This window comes from Eleutherodactylus coqui, chromosome 13, assembly GCF_035609145.1.
Source record: "Eleutherodactylus coqui strain aEleCoq1 chromosome 13, aEleCoq1.hap1, whole genome shotgun sequence".
NCBI lineage: Eukaryota > Metazoa > Chordata > Amphibia > Anura > Eleutherodactylidae > Eleutherodactylus > Eleutherodactylus coqui.
The window spans coordinates 76938580-76958605 of record NC_089849.1 but is presented as its reverse complement, the minus strand read 5'-3'; the positions used below and the strand labels follow the sequence as shown (position 1 = coordinate 76958605).

Below are 20026 nucleotides of genomic sequence, written 5' to 3'. Positions count from 1 at the left end.
AAACTTTCTCATCACAAGTTTTCATGATTTGTATGTTAATTTCCCATAGATCCTAAGGGGAGAAAAACATGGCAGCAGGGTTACCTAAGCCCAATCTTTTGTTTTTTTTGGATTTTTTATAATTCTCTTAATCTCTGTTAATTGGTTTAATAATATTGTTCTGCTCAGATCGCCAGGGATAATCAGATGCTTGGTTTCTCCATAAATCTGTTGTTTTCGGGAACTGTGGCTGATTTTCATAATAAATAAATATCTTCACTGAATAAGATTATTGTCAAGTTTCTAATCCTGGTCAAGGACAAGAGACTTTTTTTTTACAAAGTAGTCAGTTTTGACAAGTGATCCAATGAAGTTATTTTCCGCGAGACCTCTTAGGCCTTCTTTGCTTAAGCGCCATTCATTAAGAATGAGCTGCACCAGTGGCTGCAATTTGGCTAGTATGGTAAGAACAACCCGAAGGGATGTGATGTGACACAAGGAACTGTCTGCTGGCACCGTTAGTGAAGATTTAATATAAGTACATTGAATTACATATGTTGTACTGATTCGGTATTATCATTTTCTGACTGAGGAATTGAAGTTCGATCTGGTGAAACCATAGACATACAAATCTTTCAGGACTGAGGACAAGTGCTTGACCACCAATTCTGGAGCATCTCTTCTACGAGGCTTTGGATATTAGTAAGGGAGGGGAGAGATCGTTTGACTGGTGTCAAATTGCCTATTGCCCATTTGATTCTGACATCCGACTTGCTGATGTCTGTGTCAGACCCCTTCTGACTCTACAGTATAATATCACATAGTCCCTGCATTATTGCTGATATTGAGTTGTAGGAGCGGGTGGTTGGTTCACACTGCAGTTCGCATCGTCTTAGGCTACTTTTAGATCGGCTGATTGTTGGGTGCTCAGGTGCCCAGCAGCTGTCCCAATGACCATCACTCCTGTGCTTTCACATAGGAGTGGTAGTCATTCAGTGAATGAAGGTGGAGCGCAACAAAGATTTCTTCCAGCCTCCTACCTCTATTCACTGTGAACAGGCAGTGACTCATAGATGAACGACTGCCTGTTCATACTGAGCAAAAAGTTGCTCACTAGTTGTTTTGTGTCAGCTGAACGGAAGCGACTAATAAGCAATTTCTCGCTGAGTAGCCTGTCGGGTCCTGTGTTTACACAGGAAAACTATGATCAGAATTGCTCATTTGAGCAATTTTTCAGCCAATACTTGGCCCATGTAGAAGTAGAAGTCAGTCTTTGATTTTTACAGTATGGCTAGCTCAGGTTTGATTTGATTAAGTTGTGATGTGGTGTCTGTTTTGCATCTACTATATCAAAGCAGACCTGTCAGCTGTTCTGTATGGTTAAGTAAAGATGACCTATCAGTAGGGGAATAATGATAGGGAATGCAAAGGTAACAATCACACATTGGCCCTGGAGCCTGAGGAAGCCCAAAGCCCTCTCTGCCACAAAAGAAGGCACCAGTATTATAAATGGCACATGGTATGAGCAAATCCTACTACGGATCTTGCATTGAGGCTCAGGAGATTCAGGTTAGGGCCCAGCTGCCTGTTATTTGGATAGAACAGCACAATCTAGAGTTCTAAGAAAAATGACCCATAATTGTTACTTAAAGGAGTATTCACGTAAGATTAAGTTATTCCCTATCTACACGATAGGGGATAGCTAACTAGCTGATCGATGGTGGTCCAACTGCTGGGATCTCCACCAAATTCATGTTTGCAGCCCAGAAGTGTCACCGCATGAATGAAGCTGTGGTCACAGATACGCACCACCGCTGCATTCATTTCAACGGGAACACCAAAGATAGCATCATTTAGCAACCTCCGGTGATCTCACTGAGATGACCGGGAGTGCCAGAGATAGCCAAGAGATTGAACTCCATTATCTTTGGTAGTCCTCTTGATATGAATGGAGCGACGGTGTGCAGCCATTGCTTCATTCATGCGGGGCTGAAAACTCAAGAAGTCAGACCCCCACTGATCAGCTAGTTATGCCTTACCAGAATATCCCCTTAATGCAGAACTTAAGTGTTTACTAATTTTCCTGCCTACAGTTATTGATTCTTGTTAATTTGAAGAACTTTTCTGCTTGTTTGAGTAGATATGGTGGCTCCGCAGCTGTGAAATGTTATAACATTGCCTTATTTACTCAGGTCTGACTTGGGAGGAATGTAAAATGCAGTGTCCAGAGGGAGTGGTGCCGGCTTGCCATAACTCTGAGGATACAGTCACCATATCTGGCCCACGGGTAACGCTTCTGTCTCCATTCTCTTCTAATGAAGACTCCTTAACTTTGTTATGGTACTTGTAGAATTAAAGGTGCCCTTTTTTATCGTTGTCTTAGGATTCTGTGCGAGACTTTGTTGCAAAACTCAAGAAAGATGGCGTGTTTGCCAAAGAAGTGCAGAGTGCCGGAGTGGCCTTTCACTCCTATTACATGGCATCTATTGCTCCATCCCTTCTCAGTGCCCTGAAGAAAGTAAGTCATGCACTTATTTGTTATTTCCTATGTCATTACTGATACCAGGCCGGTCATCCTCATCATTGAGATATATGGGGTTAGAAGATGTTGACTCCTGAACAATTCGAGCCATGCAGTCTTCTTATCAGCCTTGTGTGGCGCAGAGTGTTAAGGCATAGGCTATAAGTAGGTAATCAGCAGCATAATTGGATCCAGGAGTCTTCCTCCGGTATTCTCACCTTCACTAGGCAGGGAGGGGGATGCACAGCCAGACCAGATCCGGATCAGGACCAACAAAGATATCCACCAAAGAATAAGGTCACGGCAGCATCAGAAGAAATTTGTAAAAAAGAGTATCTCTATTCCTCCATGATAAAACAGCTGGTGATGTTTCGACCAGCTTGATAAAGACCTGTTCAGGTCGAAACGTCGCCAGCTGTTTTATCATGGACAAATAAAGATACGCTTTTTTACAAATTTCTTCTGATGCTACCGTGACCTTATTCTTTGGCAGAGTGTTAAGGCAGCAGAAATGCAGTCCTAAGATCTGGCTCATGACCTTAAGGTTGCAAGTTCAATCTCCGCATGGTTCAGGTAGCCGGCTCAAGGTTGACTCAGCATCCTTTCAAAGTCGGTAAAATGAGTACCCAGCTTGGGGGGGGGGGGGGGGTAATTAATTACCTGAAAGCGCTGTGGAATAAGTTGGCACTATACAAAAAGCGAGGTTTATTTTTATTTTATCAGTCACCTCCTTTCCAACTGCCCATAATACAATTCTTTATTCAATGTAAACTGGCTTTACATTGGATGTGTGGGGGCGATATCTGTGTCCGAAGTGAAATCTTTTGTATGAATGCTATGTCTGATCAAGGAAGGAAAACCAGGGATCACAGGCGCTGCTGATGGAAGGAGAGTAATGATCTAACGAAGTGAAGAATAAGATTGGTTTATTGAGGTACAGTTACGTGTTTCAGCACTGGATGGGCCCCTTCATCAGAATAATCATAGAATCTGAAGGCGCCCATCCGGCACTGAACTACGATATTGTGCCTCCAAAAACGGTCCTGTGCTTCACTTCCTTGGACCATTACTCTTCTTCTATGTGCAGTGTCTGGGATCCCTGGTTTTCTTCCTTTATCTCACTGTACGGAGGTCATCCTGCCTGTCCATTTCAGGGAGGCAGCAGCTGATATACGCTATTTTTTGGTGTTGTGCCCGGTTTGCACAACCCATTTGGGTGAACATTTTTGTACCACAACACTGTATTTAGTGATGCTGCATTATGGAAGTGCTTATTTTCTCTTCTAGTAAAGCTATACCTGCTACTGCAGCTTAAATCTGTTTAGTTGAATGAGGCTGAGTTGCATTACCGCACACAGCAGACATTTATTCTTATCTCCTACTACCTCTTTAAGAAAAACTAGAATTTTTTAAACTACAATAAGTCCATATAGAAAACTTGAACCAGTCCTATTCCTGATTCCAGAATGTTATTATAAGCCTATACAATCCCCTTGTTATTATAATCGTATATAATCCTCGTTATAATGGTGTTTGACCCTAGATTTGTATTGATATTGCTTTTAGGTCATTACAGTTCCTAAGCGGCGTTCTCATCGCTGGATCAGCACATCCATCCCCGAGGCTCAGTGGCAAAGTGACCTCGCTCAGTTCTCATCAGCAGAATACCATGTTAATAATTTAGTCAGCCCGGTTTTATTCCAGGAGGGCTTGCAGAGCATCCCAGAAAATGCAGTGGTGGTAGAGATTGCCCCCCATGCCCTCCTACAGGTTGGTACTACTAGTTTAACTATTGGACTGTAGATATTTGCTCCTCATTACCAGGTCTCTTTTTATTCCCCACTTTCATTGTTTTCTTTTGGGTATTGGTAGGCAGATTGCAGCTAATGTTATAATATGGGGCACATTATGCATCCAGTATTACCAAATTAGCTCACTAAGGCCAGACTCACACCGGCGTTTATAAAATGCACGCGTTTTACAGCAATTTTAGTGGATGTTTCAAACACCGTGCTAAACGCTGTAAATAACGCTTGTGTGAGAGCGGCCTAAGGGCTGTCTGCAATTGAGCTGATGAGAGCAGCAGTGGCCACCTGATCGGAACTACTGATAGAGTTAGCGGAATGCTTGTTGGGTCGTTGCCAGCTGGAGCTTCACTATGGGGCATTATTACTACTGGGGCCACTATGGGAGTTACTATTGCTACTGGGGCCACCAGCTGGAGGTCCCCTATAGGGCACTACTACTACCAGGGCAACTGTGGGGGGTTACTATTACTACTGGGGCCACTATGGGGGTCACTATTATTACTAAGACTAGTATGAGGGTCACTATTACTACTGGAGCCCACTAACAGGATCACTACTGTGGCCACTATGTGGGTCAATAACTACTGGGGTTACTAACAAGGTCACTGTTGGTACTTGGGCCACTAACGGGGTCACTATTACTACTGGAGCCCACTAACGGGATCACTGGGGCTAGGGCCACCAGCTGGAAGTCCACTATGGGGCACTATTACTACTGGAGCCCACTATGGGGCACTATTACTACTGGAGCCATTATAGTGGTTACTATTACTATGGGAATTACTATTACTACTGGGGCCACAATGGGGGTTACTATTAATAATGGGACCACTATAGTGGATATTGTTACTACAGGGGTCACTATTACTACTGTGGCCACTATGTGGGTCAATAACTACTGGGGTTACTAAGAAGGTAACTATTACTACTTGGACTACTATTGGATACACTATTACTATTGGAACCACTATGGTGGTTACTATTACTACTGAGGCCACTATGGGAATTACTAATACTACTGGGGCCACTATGGGGGTTACTATTACTACTGGGTCACTATGGGATAAATAATACTACTGGGGCCACTATGGTGGATATTATTACTACAGGGGTCACTATTACTACTGTGGCCACTATGTGGGTCGATAACTACTGCGGTTACTAACAAGGTCAGTATTACTACTGTGGCCACTAACAGGGTCACTATTACTTTTGGGGCCAGTACTGGGTACACTTCAGATAAGTCGCAATGGTTCAAATATGTGTTGGATGTCATGTGTATCGGTACTTTCAGTGCTTGTAAAAAGCATGTGTTTTTGTGGGGGCATTTCACACTTTGTGCCAGGCATCATAAAGGCTTGGGGCACTCATGCATGCAGGTAACATCCGTGTTTGCTGCTTTTTGTTTCTTTTGACTCCCATAAATTTCATGGGTGATTTTGGTCCATGAATACGGACAAAAATAGAACATGCTGCCATTTGTTTTAAGCCTGTGTAAAAACAATGCATGTTTGAATTCACCAATTTACTTTAACGGGTCTGTGTGCCGTCCATTTTCAGTCAGTAACAAATCCGAATAATGCATGGATGGGAAGAACGCCCGTGTGAATAAGCCCTATTACTTCTCTGTGAGCTAGATATCCACCAGGCAGGAAGGAGATTTGTGCTGGTTACTACTGAAGGAAACACTCAGTTTAGTGAGAAATAGTAGGCTCAACTGCTGGAAAGTAATAAGAATGTTTCCGCTATGTGACAGAAAGCATAAACATCTTGAAAATGATGAGGAAGTGTATAGGAAAGTGGTAATTCTTTCATATTATACAGTAGTGACCTCTAGTGGCTCAAGTACTACATTACACTCATACAGTATACGACATAACTGAATTGCTGTTTTGTTTTACACTGACATCTATTGGTAACTATGAGGTACTGCAATATATAAATCTTTTAACTTTAAAATTTTGTACGGCACTTGTTAAAGTCATTTGGTCCTGATGGCCTGTCCTTATTTATAATATCCCATGTCCTCATCCTCACCAGGCAATCTTGAAGAGAAGTTTGAAGCCAACCAGCACAATCCTCCCATTAATGAAAAGAGGACATAGTAACAATCTGGAATTTTTCCTTACAAATATTGGAAAAGCCTATTTGAATGGGTATGAAAAGTTCACTTTATTTCCTGATGTAGTTTTCTGTAACTTTGACAGTTTGAGAATAATTATTATAAGAATCTCGGAGAGCGGGTACAATAGCAAAAATAAAATTGTAGTCCTCCGGCAGGTGCTGATCACACCAATATGTCCTCCTCTCTTGGTACGGGATTTTAATTTAGAGGAATCTGTCCCCTATTTTTAGCCCTATAAGTTAAGCTAACCGTCGTTCCCCCGGTGTGAGCGCAGAAAGCTGTTCTAATGGGTGGACTACTTGGCAGCGCCGCATAATGCACTGAGCGGCGGCTTTCAGCACTCAGATCAGGAGAACGAAGGGGGAGGTAAGTACAGTATAACACTTACATCCATGGATTTAGCGGGTCAACTACTTTCAGCCCATAAGCTTATCTTATAGGACTCCCCAAGTTGTTATCCCTCCTTGGAGCCAGTCTGTAGGGGATAAAAGGAATCCCATTAGTAGACCCAGGCTACTGGCACATGGTCCATTGATGAAGCTGCAGTATGTTCTTTCCCATGTTTTACCACTGCTGTACTATCTTCTATCTGCTTCTTCTCGACAGAATCAACGTTCACAGTAATAAACTCTACCCTCCAGCTGAGTATCCTGTTTCTGCAGGAACACCCCTCATCTCCCCTCTCATTCAGTGGGATCATAGCCTGACATGGGATGTCCCCAAACCTGAAGACTTCCCTGCTGGTTCAGGGGGGTCTACGTCATCTACCATCTATAACATTGGTAAAGTACACAGACTTATTTTTATTAGTATGCACTGGATTTAATAGCTGTGTCTGGCTTAAAGCTAAGATCTGTAGTCATTTTAAAGATTATTTTAGGGGATTCATTAATAATATTGTATTAATCTGCTATATTACAGAGAATTCTCCATTTAACTACAGGAGTTTTCCCATAGCGGTCTTCAGATTGGGGGGATTTCAAATATCATGTTGCCCTGCAGGGCTTGTCAGTGTGATATATATATGCTGTATTCGATTACCTGCGTCTGCATCGCACTTATACCGGGTGTTTCAAAAAGCAGTATATGTCATGATGGCAGCATGGTACAATTGCACAAAAAGTTGCAAACAATATAATGAGTTATCAAGTTTGAGCAACCATTTTATAAATGCTCCATGTGCCCCCCACATGCTGTACGGATAACATTGAGTTAACAGTTAAAAGGGTTGTCCAAGTTGTAACATTTCGGTACAACCCCTTCTCCATGCAATAACATAAATTAGCATATACTCACCCCTCCCGCTATCCCCTGCACTGCTGCTCGATCCCATGCTCTGCTCTGTGTTTATAGCTACAGTCCTGCCCAGTTTACAGGATGTCGCAAGGGCTAAAGCCAATAACAGAGATCACTATTTGATTGACTCTGTGACATCCCATAAACCGAACAAGACTGCAGGTGTAAACACAGAACGGAGCATGAGACCGAGCCCCGGCGGGGGACACAGCGGAGAAAGGTGAGTATATGTTTATTTTTCATGTTAGTGCATAGGGAAGGGGTTGTACCAAGAGGTTACAACCTGCACAAATCCTTTAAATTCAACCCAAATGCCTCTCAAAGTGTCTCCTTCCACTGGGGTCACCGCTGCTGGGATTCTGTTTTTAGGTCATCCAGGTTAGTCACTAATGGTGGCACAAAAACACGGTCTTTAACGTATCCTCACAAGAAAAAGTCGCAGGGTGTAATGTCTGGGGATCTTGGGGGCCGAGAGAGTAGGCCCAAGTCTTGGGGTCCTGTGTGACCTATCCAAAGTTGAGACAGTGTGTCATTTAGGAAACCTTGAACCTGCCAATGTAGCAATGCTCCATCTTGCTGGAAAATGAAGTCGTTGGAATCTTCAATAGGTTGTGGAAAAAGCCCGTTCTGCAGCATTACTAAGGGCCATAAACCTTTCTTTGAGAATCGGCACATAACGCGTTCACTGTTGAAAAATAGGCTGCCTGTCCACGGGCGTTGTAGTATGCCACGGTGGAGGTCCCAGGAGCAGGAGCCTGCAGATAGGCTGACTGGGGAGAATTGCGGCAATTCGCAGCATGCTGCAAATTGCTGGCCGCGAGTGGAGAATCGCTATGATTCTCCATTTGTGGACAGGAGGGCTGCTCTTTTCATAGCAACGCAATGTAAAAACGCCCGTGGACAGACAGCCTTACTCATGCTCTACAGCTTTATGGGGATTTCCTAATCCCCATATGACACATTGTGATAGTTAACTTTACCGCTTAGATGAAACCTTGTTGCTTCATCGTTAAAGATCAAACACGGTAAGAAGCTGTTGTGCTCCGTGTTCTGTAACGTCGCATCACTAAATACTACACGCTTACCTTTGTCACATGCATGAAGAGCCTGTACTAGTTGCAATAAGTACGCAATAAGTATGGCCTCATGATGAAACTTCGCCTTAACACCCACCAGACAGTCATATCTGGGACTGCAAGTTCCTGGCTGGCATGACGAATGGATTTGTGCAGGCTACGCAAGAAAATCTCTTGAGTTCTTCTCTGAAATGCGTGGTCACTCTGCGCTCTTCCTGTCTGTTTCCTCAAATTGTTGGTGCCAATAATGAATGCTCTTGACATTGGCGGACCAATCCCAAACCATTATTGAAATGCATGCTGCATCGCTATTACAGATTCAGTCTCGCCGAAATACGCAACGCAAAACACCATGTGTTGCGGGGTCACCATCCTGTGAATGACTGACTTTAGGGACTGTCCGTACGCTGGGAGAGACATCGGGCTGTAATCATATGAAACTCTATCCCTGCCCTTTCAGGTGGTAAGAGGTTCATTGATGGGCGGTTTGTGGTTACAGAGATATAGCGAATTCAAATTGGGTCCATCTTTTTGAAACACCCTGTAGAATATTCCGCTGATAGCTTCTGCAGGTCAACTGCTGGGAATGCGCAATTTACTGGACACTTTCAGGTTTCTGTCAGAACTTTCTTCAGTTAGATGGACTTTTTGGGCTTTAAACAATATGGGGCCTATTTACTAATACTGTCTGAACGTTAGTGCAGACTTAGACTGTACAGTCTTAAAATGCACCACATTTATCCCTGAATGATAAATCTATCAACTTTTAAGACATTGTAGTCTACGTTTAGACCGCCTATTAGTTGGCTTAAGTTTTTGCACAATTCGGTGCAATTTTTCTAGCACAGTTTAGACCACGCCCCTTTTTGGGCGGCTTGGAAAAGCTGTCCAAAAGTGTCTAAAATCACCTGACAAATGTGGTGTAAGCATGAAAGACAGTTTTCTGGCGTAATATGTGCCAGAAGAGTATTGTATTTTGACTAGCAAATAAGCAGTTTTTTTTATTTTCTTGTTGGTATTTTTGTCTTATTGTCTTGTGTTCTTTTCTGCTCTTATGTTATGTTTGTATTTCTTTCAGATATGAGCCCGGACTCTCCAGATATTTTCATGAGTGGACATTGCATTGATGGTCGGGTTCTGTACCCGGCTACTGGGTATTTAGTTTTGGCATGGAGAACATTAGCCAGATCTTTGGGGGTAGTTATGGAACAGACACCGGTCCTTCTTGAAGATATTACAATCCACAGAGCTACGATTCTCCCTAAAACAGGTGACCACTATGTAGCATCACCTTCTGTAGATACAGTAATGCTGCTGTGTATACTCTATGCATACATCTGCTATAATTTGATAGTGCTGTCCTCTTATGTCAGGTTTTTACAAATTCTTCTCAGCGGTTTCTTCATTTTATCCATTTCTGGGAAAGCGCGGTATGACAACCAAGGGTTTTTTCGCCTTACTCTGGATCAACAATGGAGGGTGAAAACAGGCTGAATTAAATGGACATTGTCTCCCTTCAGCCCAACATACTATGACTACTGAGGGCATAAACGCCAATCCACACAAATATACCCCCCCCCCGACACACACACACTCCCATGTTAATTCTGGCAAATTTGTCCTTCCCAGCAAGTGATGTAACTAAGAAACTGCCATATTCACAGCTATTTTATTGTATCTCTGGTTATATAGATATAGTGCCATATGTTGTGTTCGAGGCGTATCCCACTTCCCTAGAGTATTGCTGCTTTCCAGGTAAATAATAATACTTCTTATCATGTTTATCTCAACTTTTCTTTGCCTTGTATCTGCAGCAATTGTCCAATTGGAGGTTCGTCTCATGCCAGCATCAAAGCAATTCGAAGTCTCTGAAAATGGCAATCTGATAGCAAGTGGTAGGTTGGCTGGTTAAACATTGACAACATTGAGATTCAAGTGTAGATTCATGTTTCCTTACATACCGCAGATTATTATCTAATAATGTATTTTTATTTAATAAATGACTACTTAAACAAACATAAGTCTTTTACCCAGGGGCGTAGCTAAAGGTGCATGGGCCCGGGTGCAAATCTTTATCTTGGGCCCCCCCCCCCCCCCCCAACTTCTCTTAACCCCTTAACGCAGAAGCGTAACTTGAAGCTTCTGGGCCCCAATACAAAACCTGTAACAGGGCCCCCAACTATAATGCTTTATTTATAGTACTGGGCTCCCTATATGGAGAAGAGAGGCCTTATGGGCCCCCTAAGACCGCCTGCACATGGGCGGAAATCCCGCGGCGGGATTATCCGTGGGATTTCCGCCACTGAAAGCCTGCATAGGAGTGCATTACAATACGCACTCCTATGCAGATGGCCGCGGTTTGGCCACGCGAAATGTCGCGCGGCAAACAAACCGCGGCATGTCCTATTTCTGTGCGGGGCTCGCAGAGCCTCGCACAGAAACGTCACTCACCCGGCCACCGGCTCCGGTCTGCGCGTGCGCCGGCTGCCCGGCAGCCGGCACATGAAAGATCCGGGGCCGCCAGGCGCGGGTGAGTACGCGCTCCTCCCTACAGGCGCTGGGGTCGGGTCCCGCGGCGAGAATTCTCGCCGCCGGATCCGACCCGCCCGTCTGCAGGCGGCCTTAGGCTCCTGGGCCTGGGTGCAACCGCATCCCCTGCATACTCTATAGTTCCACTAGTGCTTTTACCAAAGGGTATGCAGGTTCTGCACTCTGAATCCAGCAAAATATGGGCTCTTATGTACTGTGTGTTTGGACCTGAAGACACAGGGCCATGTAAAGCAGCCTATGTCTAATGAAGGCTCTTGCAAGAACTATTGGGACTTTGAATTCTCTGCTTATTTTTGGAACACTTCCACCGCTAAAGTTATTGTTTCATGTAATATATTATGAAATTATTTGTGAATCTGCTTGATACACTTACATTTTATATACATATATGTGTGCGTGTATACATATGTATATATGTGTGTGTATATATATATATATATATATATATATATATATATATATAGTGTGTGTGTGTATGTATATACACACACACACAATATTCTTGTGTGTGTTGGAAACTAACCCCAGGGCCCAAGTATGGTACCAGCAGTCATATTTATCATATAAGGAGGCTGTGAGTTTCTCTGTCCACTGAATTTCCTCCACCTTGTGGACCCAATAAAGCCAAGGAGGGTGGTGAAGAGGACTTCCTAAAGGCTGGGATACACAAGCGGGACACATTAATAAAATGTTTAAGTATAGATTTGCAGTATGTGCGTAAAGGGAGATCCCAGAGATGTAATAGGAATAGGGTTGGAAATAGAGATGGGCAAGCGTACTCGCTAAGGGCAAATACTCGAGCAAGTATTGCCTTTTGCGAGTACCTGTCCGCTTGTCTTAAAAGATTCGGATGCCGGCGGGGAGGAACGGGGGGAGATCTCTCTCTCTCTCACTCCCCCTCGCTTCCCCCTGCTCACTCCCGCAACTCACCACTCACCCCCGCTGGCACCCGAATCTTTTGAAACGAGCGGGCAGGTACTCGCAAAAGGCAATCCTCGCTCAAGTATTGGCCCTTAGCGAGTACGCTCGCTCATCTCTAGTTTAAAACTTAGGAACTTGCAGTTTTAAAATTTTACTAGTAATAGAGTAGTGGCAATCCCAGAAGACCTGTAAAAGGATGCCTACTTCTGTATCAGCGCCAGCATGTCACAGATGAGGAAGGGAAAATTTTGTGTGATTTAGAGGGCACCACATACCAACACGAAAGGACCTTAAAGCCTGCCTCTTGATATCTATTGCCGATTGATGATCTATGCGTGAACTCATAAATCCTATCCACCTAGGACGGGGAGAGAGACAGTCCGAGCTCTCGCTCCCATTTGATCAAATAAGGGGCTTTATAGTCTTGTGGATGCAAGATCAGGAGAGACTAAATGTCCCAGACAGGCATTTTTAAATATCGTGAGTGGTCTGCAAAAGTCTCTCGCCGGTGGGAGGGGCTCAGGAAATGTGCTATCCGAATGGTTCTCCAAAAGCCCAGAGAGACAGGATCTTAGGCGGACAACAGATCAATTCTAGAAAATCACTCTGAACTTGCTAGGAAATATATTTACTGGCGGAGTGGCAAGTTTGGACCAGAGGAGAGACCTGTGGGAAATTGTGGACTTCCTAAAATAGGGAAAGCAGGAGAGGAGAAGGGTGATAAATCTTCCCAGGTAACAGTCTCCAGCCGAAGGAAAGCGTAGGTCCAATCAACATGATATATATGTGAACACATCTTAGTAAAAGACAATGCATACTAGAAGAGAAGACTGGTACAGTAGTGATACTGCTAATACACTTCATTATTTTTGTTTCCAGGGAAGATCTCTATCATGGAAGAAAATGTTTTAAGCGACTTCCAAAAGCAGCTAACAAACACTGTGATCGAAAAGACAGAGACGGAGGATTTCTTGTTGTCAGACAGGGATGTGTACAAAGAGTTACGGCTGAGAGGATACGACTATGGACCAACCTTCCAAGGAATTGTGGAGTGCAATAGCAGTGGTGGGTTATTGGCAGGGGTGGATTTACTATTCGTCATACTAAAAATCGGTTATCTGAGTGGATAGTGTGAGTGCTTTCTGCCACCATAGTCAGTACAGATCTCAGCGGCTCTAGTTCCTAGGATTAAAAAGAATTATTAAAGTGAAATTCCTGATAATCCAGTATAATGATAATGAATCTGGGTGAAGCCTGCAGCCTTTCAATTAAGTCATCTTTAACCAGTCACATGTTCCAAAATCCTGGTGGTTGGCATGGCAATTTAAAGGGATTGTCCACCTCAACACTATTGGTGATCCTCAGGATAGCTCATCAGTAGTTGATCTGCAGTAGTCCGCAATTGGGACCCCAGCTGATTAGCTGTTTGCCCATTGAATATCAGTGTGTATGGCACAGGAAGTAGATAGTTCTGTACACGTTGAGATGAGAATAGTGAAAACAGTGCCTGCATTACCAACCTGGGCCACTGCAGTATGTACAAAGCTATCTGCTTCCTGCCTCGTACTCACTGACAGCTGCCGAGAGAACAACTGATCAGCCAGTATCCTGAGCTGGGACCCCTACCGATCAATTGATGATCTATGCTGAGGATAGGTCATCAGTAGTACAAAGGTGGATAACCCATTTCATGGATATTAGTTTGATAAATATTCTCTAAATGTGCTCATACTGGAATACATTTTTGCTTAGGCATTTTTTGGCTTTAGGTTTCTTTGTGTTCATTTATTTTCTTTCATAGGTAATAAAGGGAAGTTGCTGTGGACTGAGAACTGGGTGACTTTCTTGGACACTATGCTACAGATGCTGGTTTTCGGAACACGTGGTCGCAACCTCCGCTTACCTACAAGGATCCAATCGGTTTACATTGACCCAGAAACACATGAGAAAAGTGTATGCTTTTGTTCAGAAAACAAAACAGGTAAAATGCTGAAATGTTTCTTTTTTGCTTCAATAATATTTATTGGGTTTCCTTTTTCATAAAAAAAACAATAACAAATTAACACAATGACAGAGAAATACTATAATAACATTCCAATAGACATAGGGTACATATATCATTAATTAGGTGAGTTAAGGGGTAAATGTAACATCTATCGGTTTGAACAAAAGAGTCAAAGGGAAAGCTGAGTAAATAACTGGTACCGGGTAAAACAAAAAAAAAGTGTTGTGGCTATGGCTCCTGTAGATTGTCAATTATTTGGCAAAGGCGCAAAACTCTACCAGATAGGAAATTATGACATTGATCCAGATACACACTGATTGCAAGAAATCCATGATCTCCATATGTGTCGAAATTTCATAAATGTAAAAATGTTATTTGCAGATATTTTTTCATATACATGTTTGATTGGCCAGATTGATCAGATCTCCTATAGTTGGAATGTCACCATTTTTCCAATGTCTAGGAATAACCAAGTTTGATAATACCAATATTTTGCCTCCAAGAATCCTAAATTTCGGTGGGATTAGTTGAGAGTTAATGTTCGATAGAGCTAGAGAGGGGGATTTCTGGACAGTGTGACCAACCAAGGAAGACAGTAGTTGGAACATTGAGTATCAATACTGCTGGAGAGAAGGGCAGCTCTATAATATATATGTAGTAATGATCCCTTGTCGCCAGATTCTCTTCAGCAGTTGGCCAAGCAATCAGTGTGTATCTTGAACAGATGGATTGGCGTATAGTACCATCTTAGTGCGATTTTTATTAATATTTCTACTCGAGTGCTTTGTGGGTCAGATAGAGGGTTTACTTCCACTCTCAATCGTGGAATAAGTATAGCAGTTTTGGCAATAAAAGCATTTTGAAGGTAGCGATTCTTCCCATCCATCATATTTCAAATTAGATTTTTGGGAATCTTCTTGCAATGTTTTCAACAAAGGATCAAAATTAAATTGATACAGTTTTTTTACTTAGAGTTCTTGTTGTTATGCCTAGGTATTGTATACTTTCATTTTGCTAATCAAAAGGGCATTTATGTTGTAAATAGCATAGCAGATCATTGGGGATATTTATAGGCAAGATTTGATATTTTGTACATTTGTTTTATAGTACGATATCAATCCAAATTCTTTTATGATCCCCAAAGCATTAGCAAGAGATGGTATGGGGTCTGTTAATGCCAGCATAATATCATCTGCATATAAGGATATTACGTGGTTATCGTCTCCAATCTGTATTCCTTTGATTAAGGTATTTTCTCTAAGGGCTTGGGCTAAAGATTCTAAGGATTTTAGTGAATACTCATGTCAAGGGTTTGAATACAGTGTGGATAGGGCCTTGAGAAAAGGAACGCCCAAACCCATTTTGTCTAGAACTGCAAACGCGTACAGGCAATCTATATGGTCCAATGCCTTTTTGACATCCGGAGCAAAAAAAAATGCAGAGACGTTTGTGGGCTCGATAAAGTGTGCAAGATTTAAGACCCTTTTTGTACTTTCTGAAGCCTGTCGACCCAAAGCCAACTTGATCTTCTTCGATCAAATATGGTAATATAGATGTCAATCTGGAAGCCAAGAGTTTTACCTACATTTTGATATCAGTATTATGATATAGGTCTAAAGTTTTTAGGGGCTGTTTCCCTGGTTTTGAAAGGGTAAAAATTGGGCCTGGTTTTGCAACTTTAAGGTGGTATCAATGTTATTAGATACTGCACTGCAGTCACAGCAGATGAGTAGTTTGCCTTTTTTATATTTAGAAAGGTTAGGTACAATTTTATACATGAAGTTTATTTGTTTTTTGTTAGGGGCATAGATTGAAGCTAGCATGTATGTTGTGTTGTTCATAGAACAGATTAACACAACCAATCTGTTTTATGGACCTATTATCTCTTGGATAAGCTGAAATGCACAGGGTTTTTTATCGCAATTAGAACACCTCTTGATTTAGTGGTAAAGTGAGATTGAAAAATTGTGGGATATCTGGGATGTTTTATGCGGAAGCCATCTTTCGATATTATGTGTGCTTCTCGTGCACAAAAAATATCCAGGCATAACCTTTTGACATTTTCACACATGAATGCACATTTTTTGTGGGCTATTTAGCCCCTAAAGGTTCCCTGTCCACGGGCGTTGCGAAGTCCTGCAGCAGATCTCCGCCACGGAAGCCGCCGCCCGGGAGCAGGAGCCACACACGAATCTCCTTCGGTCAGCCTAATCCAATAGATAGGCTGACTGCGGAGAATCGGGGCAATGCTGATAACCCACAACAACATTACTTCGGTTATCAGTGGATGCACAGGGAATCTCCATTTGTATATAATTTTATTGGCTCTAAGCGTTATGTTGATAGGGAGCAATTGACTTCTTTGCGCCGGAGTTGCTTCGGACAAATCCTAAATAGATATAGTGCTTGATAGAGCGCAGGTAATGGTTCCATTGTCCTGGCCGCCTCTAGGAGCATCTCCTTAACATGAAAAAAGTGAATATGGGCCAAGACATCTCTGTGTCTGTGTCCTGCCAGATGTTTGAGACTGGGTAGTCTGTGTGCTGCGTCAATTATGAGATTCTACAAAGAACAGTTTGGTAGCAGTGATTTCATGAGGTTTTGCAATTAATACATCAGACGGTTTCTGGAATCCCTCTAAACGTGATATTACTGTGATGCGACTTGTCCTCCAGGTGCACCACTTTATTGCAAAATTTCTAAAGTTCTGATTCTAGGTTATAGTGTGAGTCTATCAAATTGTTGTGTGATTATGCAAATTTTATTCTCCATATGGGAAATTCTATTTTAGGCTTCAGCAATTGCTGAGTTAAGGGGTTGAATAAATTGGGCAAAATTAGATTGCAGGTTGTAAGGCTTTCAGCATCTCTTTGATGGCAGAACCAGTCACTGATATGTCATTAACAGGAATATCATCAAAAACATCTATGATGGTGGGTGATATAGCTTAAGAAGAAGTTTGGTCCCTCACCACTGCATCTGGCTGTTCCCTTAGAGAGCTCAGCTTTTGTATCTGTTTAGTTGGATTGACCAAGCGAGGAAAGACCGTATCTACCTTGCAGTCGGGGAGTTGATAACGATGACCGAGTTGTTTTGGGAACTCTCGCCCAGTTTTCGTGGGATTTTTCTTTGAGTTATAGAGCAAATTTGCAAGGTTTTGTTGAAAGCCCTCATCAGCCAGTGGTTCGGAGCTAGATCCTTGCCTTGACCTTCGATGATTTTGCAAGCTTGGGCGTGTGTTTGGTAGGTTCACATGGTCAATTGATTACTGGAGTGGATTTATTCTAAGGTTCTAAGGAGGAGTTGGCCAGATGGGACCCCTTCTAAAGGGTATCCCAGCTAGAAGCATTTATCACCTATCTGCTTGCTGTTGTCCAACCCAGTCACTTGCTGCAGGAAACGTGGTTTGGTTCCATTGTCAAGCACATCGCACTTATCTCTCTGTTAGCACTCTGATGTCTGCCCATAGGACTCGCTTGCACTCCCACTCTCTTTCTTACAGGGTCAGTATGCTCCTTAATTCTATCCCTATCCAATCCTGTTCTACCTCTGGCTGTATTAGGCATCCTTTCCACATGGAGGATGCCTAAGCAATTGGTTTCATATCCACTTGCGACAAAACCCCTGTTTGTGTCTATTACGGGTCTAACCTTTGCCTGTTCCTCGACCTGTCTGACTTCTTTGCTCACACTTAGTGGATTGTGAGGTATAATTTAGAGCATTAACATTTACCATTCTCCTTAGTGCAGAATATTTTTTGCTTAACACGTAGTATCTTATTATTTCAGCTATTCCTGTTGGTGTCAACAAATGCCTAGGAAAAATTACATCTGGAGGGGTACAGATATCCGGTCTCCACGCCGTCAATGCTCCCCGACGCCAACAACAGCAAACTCCACCAACCCTGGAGAGTTTTGTCTTTACTCCTTACTTTGAAGATGATTGTCTACAAGATGCTAATGACTTACATTCTCTTCTAGAACAATGCACAGGTACAGACCCCTGCAGTTATTAGAGTTTATAGATTGTATAAACGCTCATTAAAATATTTGGTCTTGTAAATGATAGTTAAAGGGGTTGTCCCGCGGCAGCAAGTGGGGTTAAGCACTTCTGTATGGCCATATTAATGCACTTTGTAATATACATCATACATTAAATATGAGCCATACAGAAGTTATACACTTACCCCCTCCGGTGCTGGCGTCCCTGTCTCCATGGCGCCGACCAAAACCGGCTTCTCCCTGGATTAGACGCGCTTGCGCTGAAGGGGCCGCTCCGGCGTGCTCGCGCCGCGCAGGTCTTCTGCGCATGCGCAGAAGACCTCTGCGGCGTGAGCACGCTGGAGCCGGACAGAAGAGGGCAGACAGCGCAAGCGTGTCTAATCCAGGCAGAAGAAGGCTTTGGTCGGCGCCATGGAGACGGGGACGCCAGTATCGGAGGGGGTAAGTGTATAACTCCTGTATGGCCAATATTTAATGCACGATGTATATTACAAAGTGCATTAATATGGCCATACAGAAGTGCTTTACCCCACTTGCTGCCGCGGGACAACCCCTTTAATATGTCATTACCCAACAGATCATAGTTTCTAGTTAAACACAGATTAACACTTTCTGACATGTGGCTAACTAGGATTCCAGTAACACGAGATCAATTTCCTAGGGGTCCCTACCAATAATCTGAGTGACGTGACCCTGACAGTCCTTGGTTTATTCCTTAGGAGTAAAGTAAAATGAGTCGTAGAAATTCCAAATGAATTCAATGGAAATATCTCCACATATTCATCTTGTTGCCTTGCAGATAAGATCTGTGAACTAGAGTCAAAGGTGGCCCTGCATGGATTACAACTAAACATTCCTGGAATTAAAACTGCAGGAAGAGCACAGAGGAAGAAGAAGTCAAGCACTTCCCCAAACCATGGTCTCCTACATGTGCTTACAGAGATCTGTAACCTTGAGTTAAATGGCAACTTGCACTCTGAACTGGAAGAAACTCTGACACAGAACAACAATCAACTCCAAAATGACCCTCTTCTGAGTGGATTGCTTACTTCACCCAATCTGAAAACATGTCTGGATACAGTTCTGGAAAACAGTAATCCCCATAAAATGAAGATTATTGAAGTAAGTTCTTTAAATATTTAGGATACAAATTTGTTAGCAGGATAGTTTTCTGGGACTTTAATATTGATGGTCATTCTTTACCAAGTACTACTTTGTACGTTTGGCAACGGCCATGCCTAATACTGCATCTTAACTGTATCTCACTCCCAATGAGGTTAATGTGACTCAGCTGCAATACCAGGCACAGGCACTACCAAATGTATGGAGCTGTGCCTGCTAAACAATAAAGAGGCTCAAGTGTCACAGCCCCTTCAATTATCTGATCAGTAGGGGATTTGAGAGGCTGACCCTCACTAGGCTGATATTGTTGGCCTATCATAAGCATAGACAATCAGTATTAAATTCCAGGAAAATTCCTTGGAATGCAGCTTCGGATATGAATGAGCTATAATACAAGAAATCAGGGTTGTTACAGTGCAGTAGATACATAAAACAGTTTGTGTACAAAGCTAATTAAAATTAGGCGTCAATTATACTAATATAATAGTGACAAAAGATGTCAAAAGATCTTCGTTATAGGAAAATAAAGCTTGATCATTTTATAATAACACTTTGTGTATTAAAGGGGTTTTCCAAATAGTTATTAAACACTGGTTACGGGGAGGGAAATTGTAATTAAAAA

General features: G+C 42.7%; 1 protein-coding gene across 3 annotated transcripts in view; it reads left to right on the top strand.

Annotated features, from left to right (window-relative positions):
- The window catches only part of FASN (fatty acid synthase), a 77575-nt gene that overhangs the window by 25973 nt on the left and 31576 nt on the right, over positions 1-20026 (top strand). For all 3 annotated transcript variants that reach the window (XM_066587710.1, XM_066587711.1, XM_066587709.1), the window contains exons 12-22: positions 2172-2266; positions 2363-2497; positions 4067-4270; positions 6349-6464; positions 7040-7215; positions 9884-10075; positions 10620-10700; positions 13156-13341; positions 14078-14257; positions 18070-18273; positions 19082-19404. In XM_066587710.1, coding sequence (XP_066443807.1) covers positions 2172-2266; positions 2363-2497; positions 4067-4270; positions 6349-6464; positions 7040-7215; positions 9884-10075; positions 10620-10700; positions 13156-13341; positions 14078-14257; positions 18070-18273; positions 19082-19404 — 1892 coding nt within the window. The remainder of the gene's footprint in view (positions 1-2171; positions 2267-2362; positions 2498-4066; positions 4271-6348; positions 6465-7039; positions 7216-9883; positions 10076-10619; positions 10701-13155; positions 13342-14077; positions 14258-18069; positions 18274-19081; positions 19405-20026) is intronic.